General features: G+C 37.0%; 1 protein-coding gene across 2 annotated transcripts in view; it reads right to left on the reverse strand.

Annotated features, from left to right (window-relative positions):
- LOC114665593 (zinc finger CCCH domain-containing protein 6) overlaps positions 1 to 18,835 on the reverse strand; it is a 41,401-nt gene continuing 22,566 nt past the window's right edge. For both annotated transcript variants that reach the window (XM_051919641.1, XM_051919640.1), the window contains exons 10-12: positions 11,956 to 12,164; positions 7,217 to 7,441; positions 1 to 2,386 (exon numbers count right to left, since the gene is read on the reverse strand). In XM_051919641.1, coding sequence (XP_051775601.1) covers positions 921 to 2,386; positions 7,217 to 7,441; positions 11,956 to 12,164 — 1,900 coding nt within the window. In that variant the 3' untranslated portion in view covers positions 1 to 920. The remainder of the gene's footprint in view (positions 2,387 to 7,216; positions 7,442 to 11,955; positions 12,165 to 18,835) is intronic.

Here is an 18,835-nt window from a genome sequence, read left to right on the forward strand (position 1 = left end):
TTATCAACTTCCCAAATTATTTTTAATGATCCATATTGTTTAAAACATGTCACCAAACTACAAGGTCTTGTTTTATTAAAAAAAAGAAAAAAAACACAAGAATTGTTGCTTTCCCTCACTTTTCCTATATGAAAATTAAATAAAACATGGTGCACCACAGTTAAAAATATAAATACAGTAACAAGTATCTTTTTGCATCACACAGTCAAGAAAATCGTGTTCAAACACACTTGAGACAACATGGCAAATACAGCATCAATTGTACATAAAAAGTTTTCCATTGTTTTTAATTTATACAGTCAAAGCTATTTTATCAACAGGCTAAATTACTGATAACAGGAGGTATGAATATTGTATTTTTAATTAATCTAGTGTTTAATTTTCTTCATGATTGGTCAACAATAAATACTTTAACAAAGCTATAAGGTGGTATTTTTTCCAGAAATGATACATATGGGGAAAAAGTTATATCTCACTTTAATGTTAATGTTTAACATTATTCAGAATATTAAATGTGGGTGTTGTCTGACCTTGTCATTATGTTTGCACTAATGTGTACAAATATAGAAAAGTGTCAGAATATGTTATTTCAACAAATAAAAGTGTAATACTTCAGTATACATCTCTGATACACTGTAACTGACAAAATAAACTTTACTGAATTAATCACATATACTATACAGATATAAATTTTTACATTTAAAAGTTGAGAACACATTATAAATTTACCTGCACTGTTCTTCAGCCAATACATACTGTATCAAATAGATTAATTCATACCACAGAATATTTATGAACATTAATTCACAATAAAAATAAATAATTACCAAGCTAAATAAATTATGTGATATTTGAAAGATAAATGGTTTTATATAGTACTGTAAGTCTGGTTATCTTTGAGGTTTTAGAAATTTATTTATTTAACAGAAGGGAGATGCTGTTGGGTCAAAAGTTTTAAATACATCTTTTAGTAGTTTACCATCATCCACTTCATCACTTGAGTCACTTTCCTGATGCTGAGTGGCCTGAATGGCTTGAGAAGTTGGTCTAATTTGTCTAGGGTCTGAATATGGAGGCCGAATTAAACCAGCCAAAGCCTGAATGGGCAAATTATGGACTGCAGAAGGTTGAACAGATTTTGAAGTTATTTGAGGAGTGTTTTGACTTTTATTTGCTGTGATTTCCGAAGAATCATCTGCATTACTACTTTCTGATGACAGCTCAATCTTTGAAACCTCTAAGGTGGCTGGTAAGATATTTTCCTGCTTAATTTGCTGTTTTGTCATAACCAGTTTTTTAAGATGTTCATCCTCATCCTTTACTGATGACAAAGGTTGAATTCTGGGATCATACAAGCTAATTCCACTTAGCAATGTAGTTGGACTCCCAAGACCACCACCAGATGATGACAGTTTTGGTGCATATGGAGGCAAGTCTTCTGGTTCTGATTTTATCGTAACAGTTCCTGCCGAGTTCAAGCATACTCTGGGAAGTCGAGGATCAGTACCATAATGTAAATCCTTAGGCAACAGCTGTTGAGAATCTGTATTGGAGTGTCTATGAAGCCTGGGATCTACTGTTTTATGAAGTCTAGGATCTAAAGGTTTTTCTGTAGAACTCTTAGCATCTGAAAGTTTATTTAATAATCCAACTTTACCAAAGTTTTCTTTTGTTCTTCCTCCTGCCAGACGAGGATCCTGAAGCACTGAGTTTTGATTAGTATCATTTAAAACATTGTGATTTTTATTTAGTCTTGGATCAGCAATAAGTGGAGGGAGAGGCAAATTGATTGATGGCTCCTGTTTAGGGAGGGGAAGGGGAATAAGATCCTCAGGGGCCCATACAACATTTTTTGCAAAAGCTGGTCTTGATAGAATAATATCTACTTTAATGTGACTGAACTGCTTTATCTGACATCTAGGGTCCCTCAATGCAAAGCCAGGCATTGGTTCCTGAGGAATAATAGCAGTCTTTTCTCTAAGTTCCCTTTCGCCTTCTTCATCTTCATCACCTGTTTGTGGTTTTGAATTATATGCAGCATTAATATGATGCATATCCAACCTTGGACTACTACTCCCCACTTGAGGCTTCATTTTTCTGGGGTCACGGGTAAGTCTTGGGTCAATAGTGGTGGCATCCATTTGCTTTCTTGCTAACTCAGTAGATGAACCATGCCTCGGATCATATTTTATTCGAGGATCACAAGGTGTACTCTTTTCTTTTTGAAGCCGGGGGTCTGTATGACATTGGGATACTATCAGATGCGCTGTAGCTGAATGATGCTGATTTTGTAGAATCTCACTTTGCTTTTTTAGTGTTTTAAGGATAGCTGTCATGCTGCTGCCATCTTCTTCATCATCACTTGAATACCAATTCACAGCTTCATCTAAACAAGTTAAACACATAATTTATGAAAACTATTTTAAACAAATAAATAAAGAAACTGTTGGGACACTTCAAAAAATTCTTGAAAAATTATAAAAACACTGTTCAAAATGTCCAGTCCTATTGACAGCTACAGTCATGTCTTCTCCACTTTGTTTCATTATGCAATAATATAAAGTGTATAGCACGTCATGAGGTGACCCTACCTATGATAATTGCAACTATTTCCAGAGTTTAGATAGTTATTAAAAATTAGCTAGTAACAAAATAAACCTTAACAAAGTCTATCTTATTATGTTAAAAAAAAGAAAAGCTTTTCTTAAACTGAAATCAGAATAAGAATAATAATTCTAAGTGCTTAATGCCTAAAAAAACAAATTTATTTGTAGACAAATTCTGGTCACACAGATGTGTGTTAATATTGATTATTTTCAGGTATTCCTTTCATTAAACATTCAGGATGACATTTGGTAATTTTCAATGAACTACACTATATGTAATAATTTTCTGCTAAAAATGTTTTATATTATTTGAAATTGGAAAAAATCAAATTCTCAGTTAGAGGATCCTTACAGAATTTTTCCAAAACCTGGCAGGATCTAATCAATAATATTTTAGAATAAGAAGAAATAATTATTTTCGCATTTTTTTCCCTTCTCCATTTTTTATTTACCTATATATATATTTTTTTCCTTTCTTTTGTTTATTTTTGCCCTATTAAAAAGCCCTAAGTAATTCTCCTTTGGCCATGCTCTCCTTCTCAAGGGTGGGGTTTGATTTGTCTTCAATTCTTTTTTGTATAAATTGATCTATTTGTATTGACTGATTACAATAAAATTAATAAATAAAATTATAAAAATGCATCTTTTTTGCTTAATAATTCTAACAATAGATTGGTGTACACTTGGTTGGATTTTTTCCCCCCCAAGAACATAGGAATGATCTTTGATGAACACAAGGAGAGGTACCACCATGACACTGCTCAACTGGAGAGATGTTATAGTAAAAAATGGAGCGCAAGTCTCTGTTAGACATCTGTCGGTCATTTCACTGTGGAACACCTTCAGAAAACTTCAGGTCAGGTTGGGGAGCATGCAATGGTACATTTTGTTGCTGCACCTACCACACAGCAAATCAGCTTGGCATCCTGGTTGGCAACCCCCCCAGGGAGATACGTCAGCCAGATGTTATGTGGGCATCCCCTTGGCCTGTGTACAGCAGCTCAGGTCCTCAACAATGAGGATCCTGTAAGCCAGATCAACTTCGGGGAATCACACCACACGGCCATAGTGTCGTAACTGACACTCCCTCACAATGCAGGTGATGTCCCCCATTCGGGACTACGTGAGTAACCATTCGTTTGACACAAAGTCAAACAAGCAGTAACCAAGGATTCTCAGAAGAGACACAGTACCTTCTGCAAAGATATCAGGAGCGCCACATACCCCTTTGCAGCAACCTCATGACCCCCCATACTCTCTAATTCTTCTACTGACTTCAGGGGAAAAGTCAACAGAGACATGAACATTGGTGCCGAGGTAAGTAAACCTCTCAACAAGGTTGACCTAGAATACAAAGGTACCTAGTATAGGGCCTGGAATACAAAAGTATTACCTCTCCAAACTGGTCAATGTTAGGGAAGTTGACCTCTGCAGGTTTTTGCTTTAGCCAAATTTCTAATTAGAATCCTTTTATTTACTACTGTAGCAGAATGTTTTTGGGGCTTAGTTTCAGGCAACTTTTTGGTTACGATTCAGACCCTTTAATTGTCTAATTTAGTTTTAAACAGATGCATTAAGGTTTTAATACTGGGATAAGCTTTTCAGTGTGGAGACAGTAGAGGAGCAGTGGAACATGTTTAAAAATGTTTTACATGTAATGCAGGACAGGTACATACCTAAATTTGGAATTAATAGGAAACTTAAAAAAAAAAAACTCTGCAGTGGGTGAATGAAGTATTAAAAAAAGAAACTGCAAAGGAAAAACAGATGTGTAAGGTGTATAAGACTAATAACTCCAAAATGAATCATAAGGCGTATGAGAACATGAGAGCAATCATTAAGAAGGATATTAGGAAGGCTAATAGACAATTAGAGAGAAATATAGCAGATACGGCAAAAGATAACCCAAAGAGATTCTTAAAGTATTGTAGTAGTAAAAGAACAGTCAATGAGGTGAAGTGCATCAGGAATGGTAAAGGAGAAATAAAAAATACAGACAGTGAGACAGCAGGTGCTCTGAACACACATTGTACTGAGGCCTTCACAAGACAGGAACTGGATAACCTCCAAGTGGAAAATGGGACTACTAAGGAGGTACTGAGTGATACAGAAATTGTAGTGGGAGAAGTACTGCTCAGATTAAATAGGCTGAAATCAAACAAATCTCCAGGAGCAGATAATATTTACCCTCGATTTCTTAAAGAGGTTAGCAAGTACATATATAAACTCTTGACGTACATTTTTAGGACAAAACTGTGCACTGTGGAAGTTCTGAAGGGCTGGAAAATGCCAAATATCCCATTATATAAAAAGGGTGACTGGGCAGATCCAAGCAACTATAGTCCAGTAAGCTTAACGTGCATCACAGAAAAATTAATGGAAGAAATTATTATGGATAAGCATATAAGAGCAGCACATTGCAAGTACAGGTGTTTTTCTGAACAGTCAGCATGGGTTCAGAAGAGGAAGGTCATGTTTTACTAACATGCTGGAATTCTATGAGGAAGCAACAAAAAGGTATTATCAAAGTTTGAGCATATGATACTATTTATCTTGACTTTCAGAAAACATTTGATAAGGGGCCGCATGAGAGGTTGAGCATCAAACAAAAAGAAGCAGGAGTTCAGGGTGATATTTGTAGATGGGTGCTGAATTGGCTCAGACACAAGAAGCAGAGGGTGATGGTGTGACGAACCTTACCAAAATTGGCTGATGTTAAGAGTGATGTTCAACAGGGCTGCTGCTATTCTTAATATATATATATATATATATATATATATATATATATATATATATATATATATATATATATATATATATATACACACATACACACACACTTTGGGTAGAGATATAAGTAACTAGTTGGTTAAGTTTGCAGATGATATCAAGATACTATGGTGGATTGGAAAATAACCTGGAATCCGTTAAATCATTAAAGAGGGACTTGGACAGCATTACAGGCTTGGGCAAATTTGTAGCAGATGAAATTTAATGTCAGTAAAAGTAAAGTATTACACATAAGAAGTAAAAAAGTTAGGCTTCAATACACAATGGGAGGTCTGAAAAACAAGTTACACCTTATTAGAAAGATTTAGGAGTCGTAGTGGACTTATTAGCACTATCAACTTCCAGAAAGTGTTCAAAAGCCATTAGGAAAGCTAAGAGAAGGTTAGGTTATATAGCACGATGAGTAGAGTACAAATCCAAGGAGGTTATGCTCCAGCTTTAAAATGCCATGGTGAGGCCTCATCTGGAGTACCATGTTCGGTTTTGGTCTCCAGGCTACTAAAAGGACATAGCAGCGCTTCAAAAAGTCCAAAGAAGAGCAGCTAGGCTGATTCCAGGGCTATAGTGGATGAATTATGAAGAAAGATTAAAAGAGCTGAGCTTTTTTCAGTTTAAGAAAAAAAGAAGATTAAGCAATGATATGATTTAAGTGTTTAAAATTATGAAGGGAATTAAATGAAGGGAGTAAATTTCGCACAAACACTGAGAACCATAGACAGAATAAGCTACCAAGTAGTAGGGTAGACAGTAAAACTTTAGGGACTTTCAAAACTAGACTTGATGTTTTTATAGAATTAAGTGATAGGACTGGTAAGCTTTGCTGGACTGAATAGCCTGTTCTCATCTTCTAATTGTTGCCTATTTTCTTATCAGCCATCTGTTAATAATGAGGTGCAAGTGACAAAGGAACCACGAGCTCCCCAGCTAATATGCTTCAATTTAAACCTGTGTATATATATCATGAAGCATCTGTGTTAATACAATGTTTTAAAACAAATGAGAGAGAATGGAAGGACCAAGAAATACAAATTCGCTTCAGACCACAAAACATATGGACAATGTTCTCAAAATACGAAAAATCTACAATGTGATAAAGATTTATCTTGGAAGAATCAAAACATTAACAAGCCATATCCTTAAATACAAAGTTTGATCATTAGCTAAGTCTAGTTTCTAATTATGAAATTGGTGTGAATGAAAACCTATAGCCACTGCGAACCTCCAAGACCAGAACTAAGTAACAATGAGCTATATAGCATTGATTTTTGGTATCCAGTGAAAACTGTTTTTAGATGTGCCCACATGCAACTAAAGGAAAATTTTAAATGTAAATATACCTAGTTTTACTCAGGTATTCAAATGTTTCAATTAGTAAAAACAAAAGCTCATTTTTACACCAACATTTCGTCTCTTTCCCAATCCAAAAGAACAGTTAGACTTATGCTATAACAGGTAGGGATGAACAACTGCTAAGAACTTAGCTTGAGGCAACAAAAGTATGCTTCCAGTCATTAAATACAAGCCTATGAGCTTATTCAGAACATTACGTATGACAGCTATTTGCTGGTACTTTTAAAATTTTGATCATCATATGCATATAATAATAATTCTTATAAGTATTGCGAACAGACATTTAATTACAATTGACAATACACTATTCAGCGCTAAATTAATGTAAAATAATTCTGAGCAACTGCATGTACTACAGTAGGTTTCTGTCCTTTAAACTGTCTACTTCAGATTTCTAAACTTAAAATTTCATTTTTAAATAACAGCCTAGCATAACAATTTACAATACATACAATTTTAGGCAGTTGTACCTTTTTCTTTGTTGACTCTCTTATGCATTCGGTTTTCTTCTTTACGATGCTCATCAGCATGTTGATTTTGACTTAGTCTGATGAACAGTGCTTTTTGCATGGCTGGAAGAAAATCCGGGACTTGAACGGCAGGCTTCTGGGTATTACTACTGTCAGGTTCACTGACACTCAAATGGGAGTCATTCAAGGTGCTGAATGCCAAAAGGTCCATTTTAAGGGCCTCATCTGTAAACAAAAGTCCATTAAGATTAAATTATCATTAAATCTAAAATATCTTAAATTGCAGTCTTCTTACAGTTTTAGAATCTTATTATTGAATACTAATAAAGTAACCAGAAAAAAGGTAATTCAGGAAAATAAAAACAAAATATTACATATGCTCAAACATATAAAAAAAAAAAAAAAAAAAAAAAAATCAATTACAGTAATCCCTCCTCCATCGCGGGGGTTGCGTTCCAGAGCCACCCGCGAAATAAGAAAATCCGCGAAGTAGAAACCATATGTTTATATGGTTATTTTTATATTGTCATGCTTGGGTCACAGATTTGCGCAGAAACACAGGAGGTTGCAGAGAGACAGGAACGTTATTCAAACACTGCAAACAAACATTTGTCTCTTTTTCAAAAGTTTAAACTGTGCTCCATGACAAGACAGAGATGACAGTTCCATCTCACAATTAAAAGAATGCAAACATATCTTCCTCTTCAAAGGAGTGCGTGTCAGGAGCACAGAATGTCACATAGATAGAGAAAACAATCTCTAGCAAACAAATCAATAGGGCTGTTTGGCTTTTAAGTATGTGAAGCACTGCGGCACAAAGCTGTTGAAGGCGGCAGCTCACACCCCCTCCGTCAGGAGCAGGGAGAAAGAGAGAGAGAGAGAGAGAGAGAGAGATAGAGAGAGACAGAGTTTGTTTTTCAGTCAAAAATCAATACGTGCCCTTCGAGCTTTTAAGTATGCGAAGCACCGTGCAGCATGTCGCTTCAGGAAGCAGCTGCACAAAAGATAGCAACGTGAAGATAATCTTTCAGCATTTTTAGACGAGCGTCCGTATCATCTAGGTGTGCGAACAGCCCCCCTGCTCAATCCCCCTACGTCAGGATCAGAAAAAGTCAGTGCAAGAGAGACAGAGAAAAGTAAGTTGGGTAGCTTCTCAGTAATCTGCCAATAGCGTCCCTTGTATGAAATCAACTGGGCAAACCAACTGAGGAAGCATGTACCAGAAATTAAAAGACCCATTGTCCACAGAAATCCGCGAACCAGCAAAAAATCCGTGATATATATTTAAATATGCTTACATATAAAATCCGCGATGGAGTGAAGCCGCGAAAGGCAAAGCGCGATATAGCGAGGGATCACTGTAATGCAATTAAGCACAAGAAATACTTTTATCCTATACACAGAAAACAAGTATTTCTGTATGCTATGAAAAATATTGTGTATATGAATTATGACAATTTTCAGTTTGGTTGTATTATTAGTTATTTCATATAAATAATATAAAAAAGATGTACTCATAACTTTTAAAATTGAATCTTATTTTAAAATTGGCAAAAAACGCCATCGCTTCAATAGCAAGTACAGGTTAATAATGTATTTACTGATTAATTTTCAACCCTTAACCTAGTGCTGGTGGCCAATAATATTGGTCGCAAATATATCTGGCTGATATTTGGTTTCAACATATGCCATCGGTATTGCTTGAACTGGCACTGATATTATAATGCCAAAACTCTGCAAAGCATGTTTATTATGTTATTTTTCTAGTGTAAAAGATGTCTGTTTGAAAAGCCACTCCATATGAGTGATATGCACAATGAAGCTAAACGAACTGAGTCCTTAACAACATATAAACTAAACAATTCCATGTGGTACCATTCACCTACATTCTTCATCCTGTGACTGACAATACAGCAAAGTTTTACAGAATACATAAACATACATTTGCCTACGTTATACCTAAAGATTACAATTTTTCCATGTTTATTTACATTTTTCTCACTGTCAAAAAATCCACTGCAGAGCCTACTCCTAGTTTGCACAAGGTTTCACTCTGTAACTGAAATAGAGCATTTATCCAGCAAAAAAAAAAACAGGTGTTTTGCTTTCAAACGATTATGCATTTGTCTCTTTATGCCACAGTGATTACTTTACACAGTACTTTGACTTTGAGAGTTTCACAGATGAGCATTTGCCACTATTTCAGCGTTTGTTTTCTACTCAAAGTGATGTGCAGTGCAGATTGTTATTCAGTCTTATTTTTAAAATGCCCCATCTGTCAGCTTTCGAAAAAGCAGAGGTTTGGCTTTCTAAAGCACAGACACATGCTTCTGTATTGCAGCGATTGCTTGTTGAGAAACAATTTATTTGTCAATAAATGCAAACCATCCTGCTGTGTTTTTTCTCAACTTAATAGCACATTTTCAAACTGGCAGCTCCTTCTCCCAAAATGTAACCACAAACAGTTATATATGTTACCCTGGCTCTTCAATGAATCACACTTCATATACAAATAAGCTCACCAAAATGTCTACTTGGAATCATCAAATGAACAGTCCTTTCATCATGTGCATCAAAGAATTCTTCATGTTATACGAACTTACAAAGCAGACTGATTTACAAAAAAACTGTAATGATAAAAATATCTTTTTGTTTTGTTTTCATTGACACCATTTATATATTACATGGTCATTACCTGCCTTTAACAGTGTGTGAGAAAAGCCATTAAATAGGAACTGATATTGATATACACAAGTCAAAACGGCAAAATTAAGAAAAAATGCGTATGCTTTTGGAGGGCAAGCTAATGTTTTTCAGTGTATCAAATCATTTTGCTCAGATCATGAGCAAAAGTGAGATTTGTTGGTTCTCAAATAGTTTTTTATTAATTTCAATTACCATTTTAAATGTTAATAATGCATTCAAATGCTCTTTCTTTTGTAATGGTTTTCAAGTCTAGTTTTTTTGTGTATGGGAGTCTAGAAGATATGCAAATTTAAATGTTCCAGTAGCCTATCAAATAGGTATTCTTTCTTTCAGCCATCAGAATATACTACTTCATTTTCTAAATGAAACTAGTAAAGCGTAAAAAAAAAAAACAGTAAAAATAAAGTTGTATAACCCTACAGTAAGCATGCTCCAGGTTGTGTAACAATAATTACCTACATAAATGGTACATATTATATGCAGGTAAATAGATTTCAATTTAATTAATTTCATTAATGCATGGATCTCTCAGGATATACTTGAGCACTGATTTATTTATTCACTCATTAATCCCCTAAAGTATATATTACTTCATATAATCATCAGATGAGAGTGCATAATATAACAACTTTGTTGTCAGTGAATTTTATTCTTCATATTTAAATCAACATGGACTAGACTATTCTCTTTATAAGCATCAACACTTACATATTTGTGCTCACAGCACCTGTAATTTACACTTGAGAGAATGACAAAAACTAGAAGTCTCTGTACTTTGTGATCACTAAAAATCAGTCACTTAACCTATTTAAATGTTAAATTAAAACATGTTCATGTGAAAACATCACACATTTATACTTTTACTTTTCATTTAGAGTTTTCTTTCAGGAAAACCTAACATTTAAACACATCAGCAATATTGGCACAATACGTGCTGGTAATCGGTCAACTTTGCTGCCCACATATTAATACTGTTATTGATCTAAAAAATCCATATCGGTAGGACCCTGTCTGTAATGCTTTTAAATTTGGCACATTTTAATGGATAAAGGCTTATATACCATACCGATTACAAAACCTCACAAGACTGCAAGAACCTCACACACTTAGTGACAGATGAACCGGATGTGTTTTTTTTAAATACCATCTGATATATTTAGCATCTGGTGAGGTATTCATTGTTTGCTATTGGTATATTACTGTAACTGGAATCATACTGTGATGTGGTACACATGACAATAAACTTGAACTAGAAAAAAAGTGCTCACATATCTGAAAGAAAATGAGCTAAGTCTGGAATAATTTTACAAATTAGTTAATACAACAGTTTTTTGAAATGTAAATTATGACATATTAGAAACCGCTCTGATAACAACCATGAAAACATTTTTACTTCAGGTAGACGCCACAAGTCTCGCTTGTTAGAGGTCATAATAAAACCACCCTCAATCCCTCATCAATTCAATCTTATATGGCAATCTTCTTGAATACGAAATGGTTTGTTTCAGATTTAAGGCAAATTTTCATACATTATATTTAGCATTAAGCCTAGATTTTTTATTAACTTTTATTGCAAGAAATTTATACTTGATTTCTTTTACGTATTGCATACCTGATCTAAACTCTGGTTTTCTTTTACAGTCATAAACTTTCTGTTAAATAAAGAGGCAACTCTAAACCTGACTTGGTGTAGTATGTGTATCCCTCTACCTTCTGATGGAGTCACAACCAATTTAGAATTGATGTCATTTTCTAACTGGTGTCTGCAGCTGGGATCTGCCCCTGTTAAAAGGGTGGTTAAATATTCAGTATTCACAAGTTTTGCTATTTAATATAATCACTAATACCACAAGAGAAAAATGTTTGTGTAGACCAAATACAGTCAAATAAAATAATGAGGTAAAAACATATCCTATAATCTGCAAGAAAGAATTTTCTTATATGATCAGAAATTTTACCATTAGCTGCTGAAAAATGCAGAAGGGGTAGAGGAGATTAATATGACTCAGAAACTGGAAGTAGCATAAACTTACCAGGTTGATTCTGTTGAACCAGTAGGCCATGTCCTCCGCAGGACTCTCCTTGTTGGGAATGATTGATTGAACCTGGGGATCCAGGTGGAGCAGATGGCCCATTGGGTCTGGATAAGTCATCTGAACTACTGCCAAACATCTCTTGAGAAGATGGGACATTCCCTTCAAACTCTGGATCTGGTGGTGATGAACTATTATAGAAGTTTGGCCTATAACAAACCAAAAGCTAGGGTAACAAAGTTAAGTTTTTATAGATGACTAAAGAGCACAGTACATACATACAGTATATGGATTTATGAACACCATATTCACATCTGACATATTATTTTTAACATGGCAAAACCTTACTCAAATGTTCAAGGTTTTAACTTAGTCATGCTTACACAAGAAAACAAGAAATTCATTGTCTCAGTTGCATCTAGTAACAGACAGAAATGAAATACAATGTACGTGATAAAAGATACATGAGAAAACCTATACTGTACTTCTGGAATTACCTGGTATTCCTTATTAAAAAGACATACAGCACTGGGAGAAAGGAATTTCTGGATGATTTGTGTGAATTTTCAAATTGACTATCCTCCCTGATTAACTGAAATCAAGTTCTGCAAGTAGTGAGTATCTGTCATCAATTAAGATAATTTCTAGTTTTTCCAACACTGCCCACTAACACACACACTTATCAAAACATTTACAGCAGTCCCAATCACTTTAGCTGTAATTTATAGTTAACAAGTCAGCAATTAAAGGAATACTCCACCCAAACATTTTTTTCAGTGGCTTGTGGTGATGGTTGAGAAAAATATTTTCTTTGAAAACGGAGGTAACATAATCCCTGATAGAGTGCACTTGAATGAAGACCAGCTAGAACAACAGCAAGCAATATACTGCTGAGTAAGTTAAAGACGAGGCTAGAGTGAAGTTAATTATAATAGGCTGCACATTAAAAAGTTTCAAACATATTTCAATGCTGAAACAAAAAGGTCTTTATCATATGTTACTGTTTCATTTGTCTTATTAAAACAGTGTTTCGCCCTTAACCTCATGTGACCATAAGGGACATACAGTTTCAAGCAAGAAATTATGCTAGAGGAGTGGTGGGAATGCTCTTTAGTCCAAAAGGCTGGAAGTAGTATTCTGTGGGTATTGCTGTGATATTTACGGGCAGGTGTTTTACAAATAATCTCAACTGGTATGCCTCAAGAGTAAGCATGTGTTAATATCACCTTTCGTCTGCTATATCTATATAAATAATTCACTAAGCCGCTGCCAGAGCAAGCAAGACACCCATGAAAGCACGCAGAGCAAAGCAAGACACCCATGAAAGCACGCAGGAAGGGGACTGGATTCACTAAGCCGCTGACAAGTAAGACACCCATGGCGCATGCAGGAAGAAGCCACGCCCACCAACTCTAAGACCATTGGATACGATGACAACTTGCAGAGCCACACCCACCAACTCGGATGCGACGCCTCAAAAAAACGCCATCATTTATGTTCGTCTGTGCTACAGTACACATGGACCTCTGAGCCACGTTGACTTTTCGGTTACGACGCATGACCGCGTGCACCATCGCAAACTGTTTTACACGCTACATACAGCAATTCGCATCTGCAACAAACATGCGTCTTCTTAGATGGTCCTGCAGGAACACGGAAGACATTTCCCCACCCATGACCAGGCGGTATGTATGCTTCGAGAATGAGGGTGGACGCGGCAGGACCATCTAAGAAGAGGCTGTGTATCGATATATATAATTCACTAAGCTGCTGCCAGAGCAAGCAAGACACCCATGAAAGCACGCAGCGCTTTGAAAACAGTCAACTCACAAAGCCCAGCCCACCAACTCGAGCACGCGTCTACCCACGCTCTCAAGGCATTCACGGTGCCTGCTCATGTGCCCGGACGGAACAACTCACCAGGCACAACTCACTTTCGTCTCTGCTACAGTACACATGCACCACTGAGCCACGTTGACTTTTCATTATTCTTTTCAGTTTCAGCTGCATTGCCATATATAATCCACCAAGTCGTCCGACCGTGGGATACAAACGACAGAGCACCGCCCAAGAACTCGAACTGTTAGAGACACGCCCACCAACTCTAAGAGCACCAACTCTAATATGCCTGCCCGCCTGACTGTTATCAGCGTTCACCGCAATGTACTGGAGTGTAAAACCATCACAACTATCAGATGCTGTCTATATCTAACAAGATATATAGATACTCATTATTCCCCGGCACGCGTCCACCCACGCTTTCAAGGCATTCACAGTGCCTGCTCATGTGCTCGAACACAACAACTCGCCACACACAAATCTTGCTTAATTTGACTCAACACGGGAAACCTCACCCTGCCCGGACACGGAGAGGATTGACAGACTGATAGCTCTTTCTCGATTCTGTACGGGGTGTTGCATGGCCGTACTTAGTATGTGGAGCGATTAGTCTGGTTAATTCCGAAAACGAATGAGACTCCCTCCTGGTTAATAGTTACGCGATCGCCAAGCGGTAGGCGTCCAACTTCTTAGAGGGACAAGTGGCTTTCAGCCACGTGAGATTGAGCATTAACAGGTATGTGATGTCCGGTACTGCATGCACGCTACACTGAATGGATCAACATGTGTCTACCCGGCGCCGACATGTGTGGGTAAGCCGTTGGAACGCCATTCGTAATGGGCACCAGGGCTTGCAATTGTTCCCCACGAACGAGGAATACCCACTGAGTGCGAGTCATACGCTCCCTCTGAATACGTCCCTGCCCTGTGTACACACCCCACCCCCCTCCTACTACCATGGTCGGGTGACTTGGTGGATTATATATAGTGTAGAAAAGCAGCCGGAACCGCAAAGAACAATGAAAAGACAACGGGGCTCAGAGGTGCACAGACGACAGCAACTCAGGTGAGGAGTTGGGGGCAGCAAGTCTTTGATAGGTGGCAACAAAATGATGAAAGAACAGGCGCATTTTTTTCACACAAGCTGGGTGGGTGGGTGTTAGTTAATTAGTTACTCGAAGGATTTCAAGATTTAATATGCACAAGCGGTAACACTGCAAAAGCAGCCCAAACCTGAAAAGACGGCTGGCAAAAAGTGGCTGACAAATTAAACGCGTGTGCAATGTACTTACTGAACGCAGCGTTACAGATTTTGCAAATGTTCATTTTTTTCCCTCTGCTTAAAAAACATTAAAAAAGCGGCGTGATTATGCGGCGTATACTACGCCGCGGGTTGGTATGCAGAGTGTAAAACAGTTTGTTTGTCGCGGATAACTTGCCTTTTACTTTAACACGAAGACAATTTCCTGTTAGATTTGCCTTTGCGATGACAATTAATAAGGCACAGGGCCAGACTTTCAAAACGATATGCATGTATCTGCCAAAACCAGTGTTCAGTCACGGACAGTTGTATGTTGCTCTCTCCAGAGTTCCATCTTTTCATTCACTTACTGGTATGCCTGCAGGAACACGTGCAGCGAGCGAGCGACACACACACACATACAGGCACGAACGAGAGAGAGCGAGCGCTGGACGCATAAGAATATTAATACTTCATTACATTGATATACCGGTGTTTTTAGTATTCAAACCGCTATCCACACAGGGAAGAACCGGGAAGCGAACCCAAAATCTTCCACAATCTCCTTACTGTAAAGCGGCAACACTACCACTGCGCTACAAGGCAGAGAAGGCAGTTAAAGAATGCACTGGGCTCGATTTTGTTTTCACTTCTGTTTGGACAACTGTGTCATTCAGGAAGTGTTCACCCATCAATACATAATTATGCGGCGGGTTGGCTAGTTTGAATATATTTTTAATTTATTTTTATTCAATTATGTTTTCTGAAATGGGTATTGTTATTAATCCAGATATGTAACTGAAGTATACTTTCGTTTGTAAAATTTGCATTTAAATTAACTAGCTGAAGAGCATAAATATGAATGAATAAATAAATAGAAAAGTATATATATTAAGAAGAAACATGCCAGTAACATACTAAGTATTGATAATGTTAATTATTACATTGGTCCAGCTATTATTATTATACATACTTTTCATGTAAGAAAAATATAAAAGGTAAAATACTGTACATACAGTGCATCTGGAAAGTATTCACAGCGCATCACTATTTCCACATTTTGTTATGTTACAGAATTATTCCAAAATGGATTAAATTCATTTTTTTCCTCAGAATCCTACACACAACACCCCATAATGACAATGTGAAAATAGTTTGAGGTTTTTGCAAATTTATTAAAAATAAAAAAACTGAGAAATCACATGTACATAAGTATTCACAGCCTTTGCTCAATACTTTGTCGATGCACCTTTGGCAGCAATTACAGCCTCAAGTCTTGTTGAATATGATGCCACATGCTTGGCACACCTATCCTTGGCCAGTTTCGCCCATTCCTCTTTGCAGCACCTCTCAAGCTCCATCAGGTTGGATGGGAAGCGTCGGTGCACAGCCATTTTAAGATCTCTCCAGAGATGTTCAATTTGATTCAAGTCTGGGCTCTGGCTGGGCCACTCAAGGACATTCACAGAGTTGTCCTGAAGCCACTCCTTTGATATCTTGGCTGTGTGCTTAGGGTCGTTGTCCCGCTGAAAGATGAACCGACACCCCAGTCTGAAGTCAAGAGCGCTCTGGAGCAGGTTTTCATCCAGGATGTCTCTGTACATTGCTGCAGTCATCTTTCCCTTTATCCTGACTAGTCTCCCAGTTCCTGCCGCTTAAAAACATCCCCACAGCATGATGCTGCCACCACCATGCTTCACTGTAGGGATGGTATTGGCCTTGTGATAAGCCGTGCCTGGTTTCCTCCAAACGTGGCGCCTGGCATTCACACCAAAGAGTTCAATCTTTGTCTCATCAGACCAGAGAATTTTCTTTCTCATGGTCTGAGAGTCCTTCAGGTGCCTTCATGACCTTCAAAGCAGCAGACATTTTTCTGTAACCTTCCCCAGATTTGTCTCAGAGGTCTACAGATAATTCCTTTGACTTCATGCTTGGTTTGTGCTCTGACATGAACTGTCAACTGTGGGACCTTATATAGGCAAGTGTGTGCCTTTCCAAATCATATCCAATCAACTGAATTTACCACAGGTGTACTTCAATTAAGCTGCAGAAACATCTCAAGGATGATCAGGGGAAACAGGATGCACCTGAGCTCAATTTTGAGCTTCATGGCAAAGGCTGTGAATACTTATGTACATGTGCTTTCTCAATTTTCTTATTTTTAATAAATTTGCAAAAATCTCAAGTAAACTTTTTTCACATTGTCATTATGGGGTGTTGTGTGTAGAATTCTGAGGAAAAAAATGAATTTAATCCATTTTGGAATAAGGCTGTAACATAACAAAATGTGGAAAAAGTGATGCGCTGTGAATACTTTCCGGATGCACTGTAAACATATATATGTGTTACAGCTTATGAAGACAACGTAGTTGAAGCATTGTGTTTATTTATTTATTTTTTTAACAGTGTAAAAATAATGTACATAAATAGCACCTAGATGCACTAAAATGCATGTTTCTCAACCAATTACAGTGTAAAATTTGAAAAGCTTTAAATTAGCAAGACTAAGCCATCACTGATGTGATAATAAACTGTTTAGAAATACTTGCTATACAGATGTTCAATTGGAACAAAATTTTTCTGACTGGGTGACAACTAAAAGAAAAAAAGAATTACTTACTTTTATGTAATGTTTGAAAGGTGCTTTAAAATGGTGCACACCCCAGAACAAATAATCAAGACCTAACCCTGGTAAATGGAACCAATTACATATACAGTGGAACCTCTGGTCACGACCGTAATTCGTTCCAAAACTCTGGTCATAACCCGAAGTAATTTCCCCCATAGGACTGTATGTAAATACAATTAATCCGTTCCAGACCATACGAACTGTATGTAAATTGTTTTTTTTTTAAGATTTTTAAGCACAAATATAGTTAATAATACCATAGAATGCACAGCGTAATAGTAAACTAAATGTAAAAACATTGAATAACACTGAGAAATCCTTGAACAACAGAGAAAACTAACACTGCACGAGTTTGTGCTATAGCGCTACGACCCGCTCACTAAAAACACTTTTTTTTTTTTTAATGAGTTTTAAGCACAGGGGAAAAAAATGAACATTTGAAAAATCCATAATTTAATAAACAACCAAGAAAAGTAACATTGCAACAATGCACGCTACGAACCGATCGCTGTAAACAGAAGTGAAGTGGAGGTTAAAATCCAATAGAAAAAAGTCTACATTAAATACAACGAGGTAAAACAATGCTTGAATCAGTCTCTTTAAAAACAAGCCCAGTGCATTCTTTAACTGCCTTCTCTCTCTCGCTCGCTCTCTCTCACATGCACGTGCGCGCTCCCTCTCTCTCGTTCGCTACACAGGGAATGCACAGGGAGAGACTGAACACGTGCGGAAATCATTGGCACGCACAAACCGAAAGGGAAACTGGTTTGTTCGTATACCGAGTGTGTGGTCGTGAACAGATGCAAAAGTTTGGCAAACTTTTTGGTCGTAACTCGATTTGCACGTGTTCAGAGACATTCGTGAACCAAGGTTCCACTGTATTCTAATCATGTAGTATTCTAATCATGTACAAATAGCTGGAATCCCTCATCTGATTCACTCAAAAGCATAAGAAATGACAGCAGAAGTGATGCAAAGATGCAGGTCATTCCTTATTCTTACCATTTAAACAGAAGAATTTAGTTAACCTGCACACAATGCCAACCTACTGTATATGCTGGTGTACCCAAGAATAATCACTTCATATTATTAAAGAACAGTGGGTGCCAACCGTGAAATACAGGTTTGACTTCTCATCAAGACTTAAAAGCAGATGTTAGGAAATTTGTTTT

The sequence above is a fragment of the Erpetoichthys calabaricus genome, chromosome 15 (assembly GCF_900747795.2).
Source record: "Erpetoichthys calabaricus chromosome 15, fErpCal1.3, whole genome shotgun sequence".
NCBI lineage: Eukaryota > Metazoa > Chordata > Cladistia > Polypteriformes > Polypteridae > Erpetoichthys > Erpetoichthys calabaricus.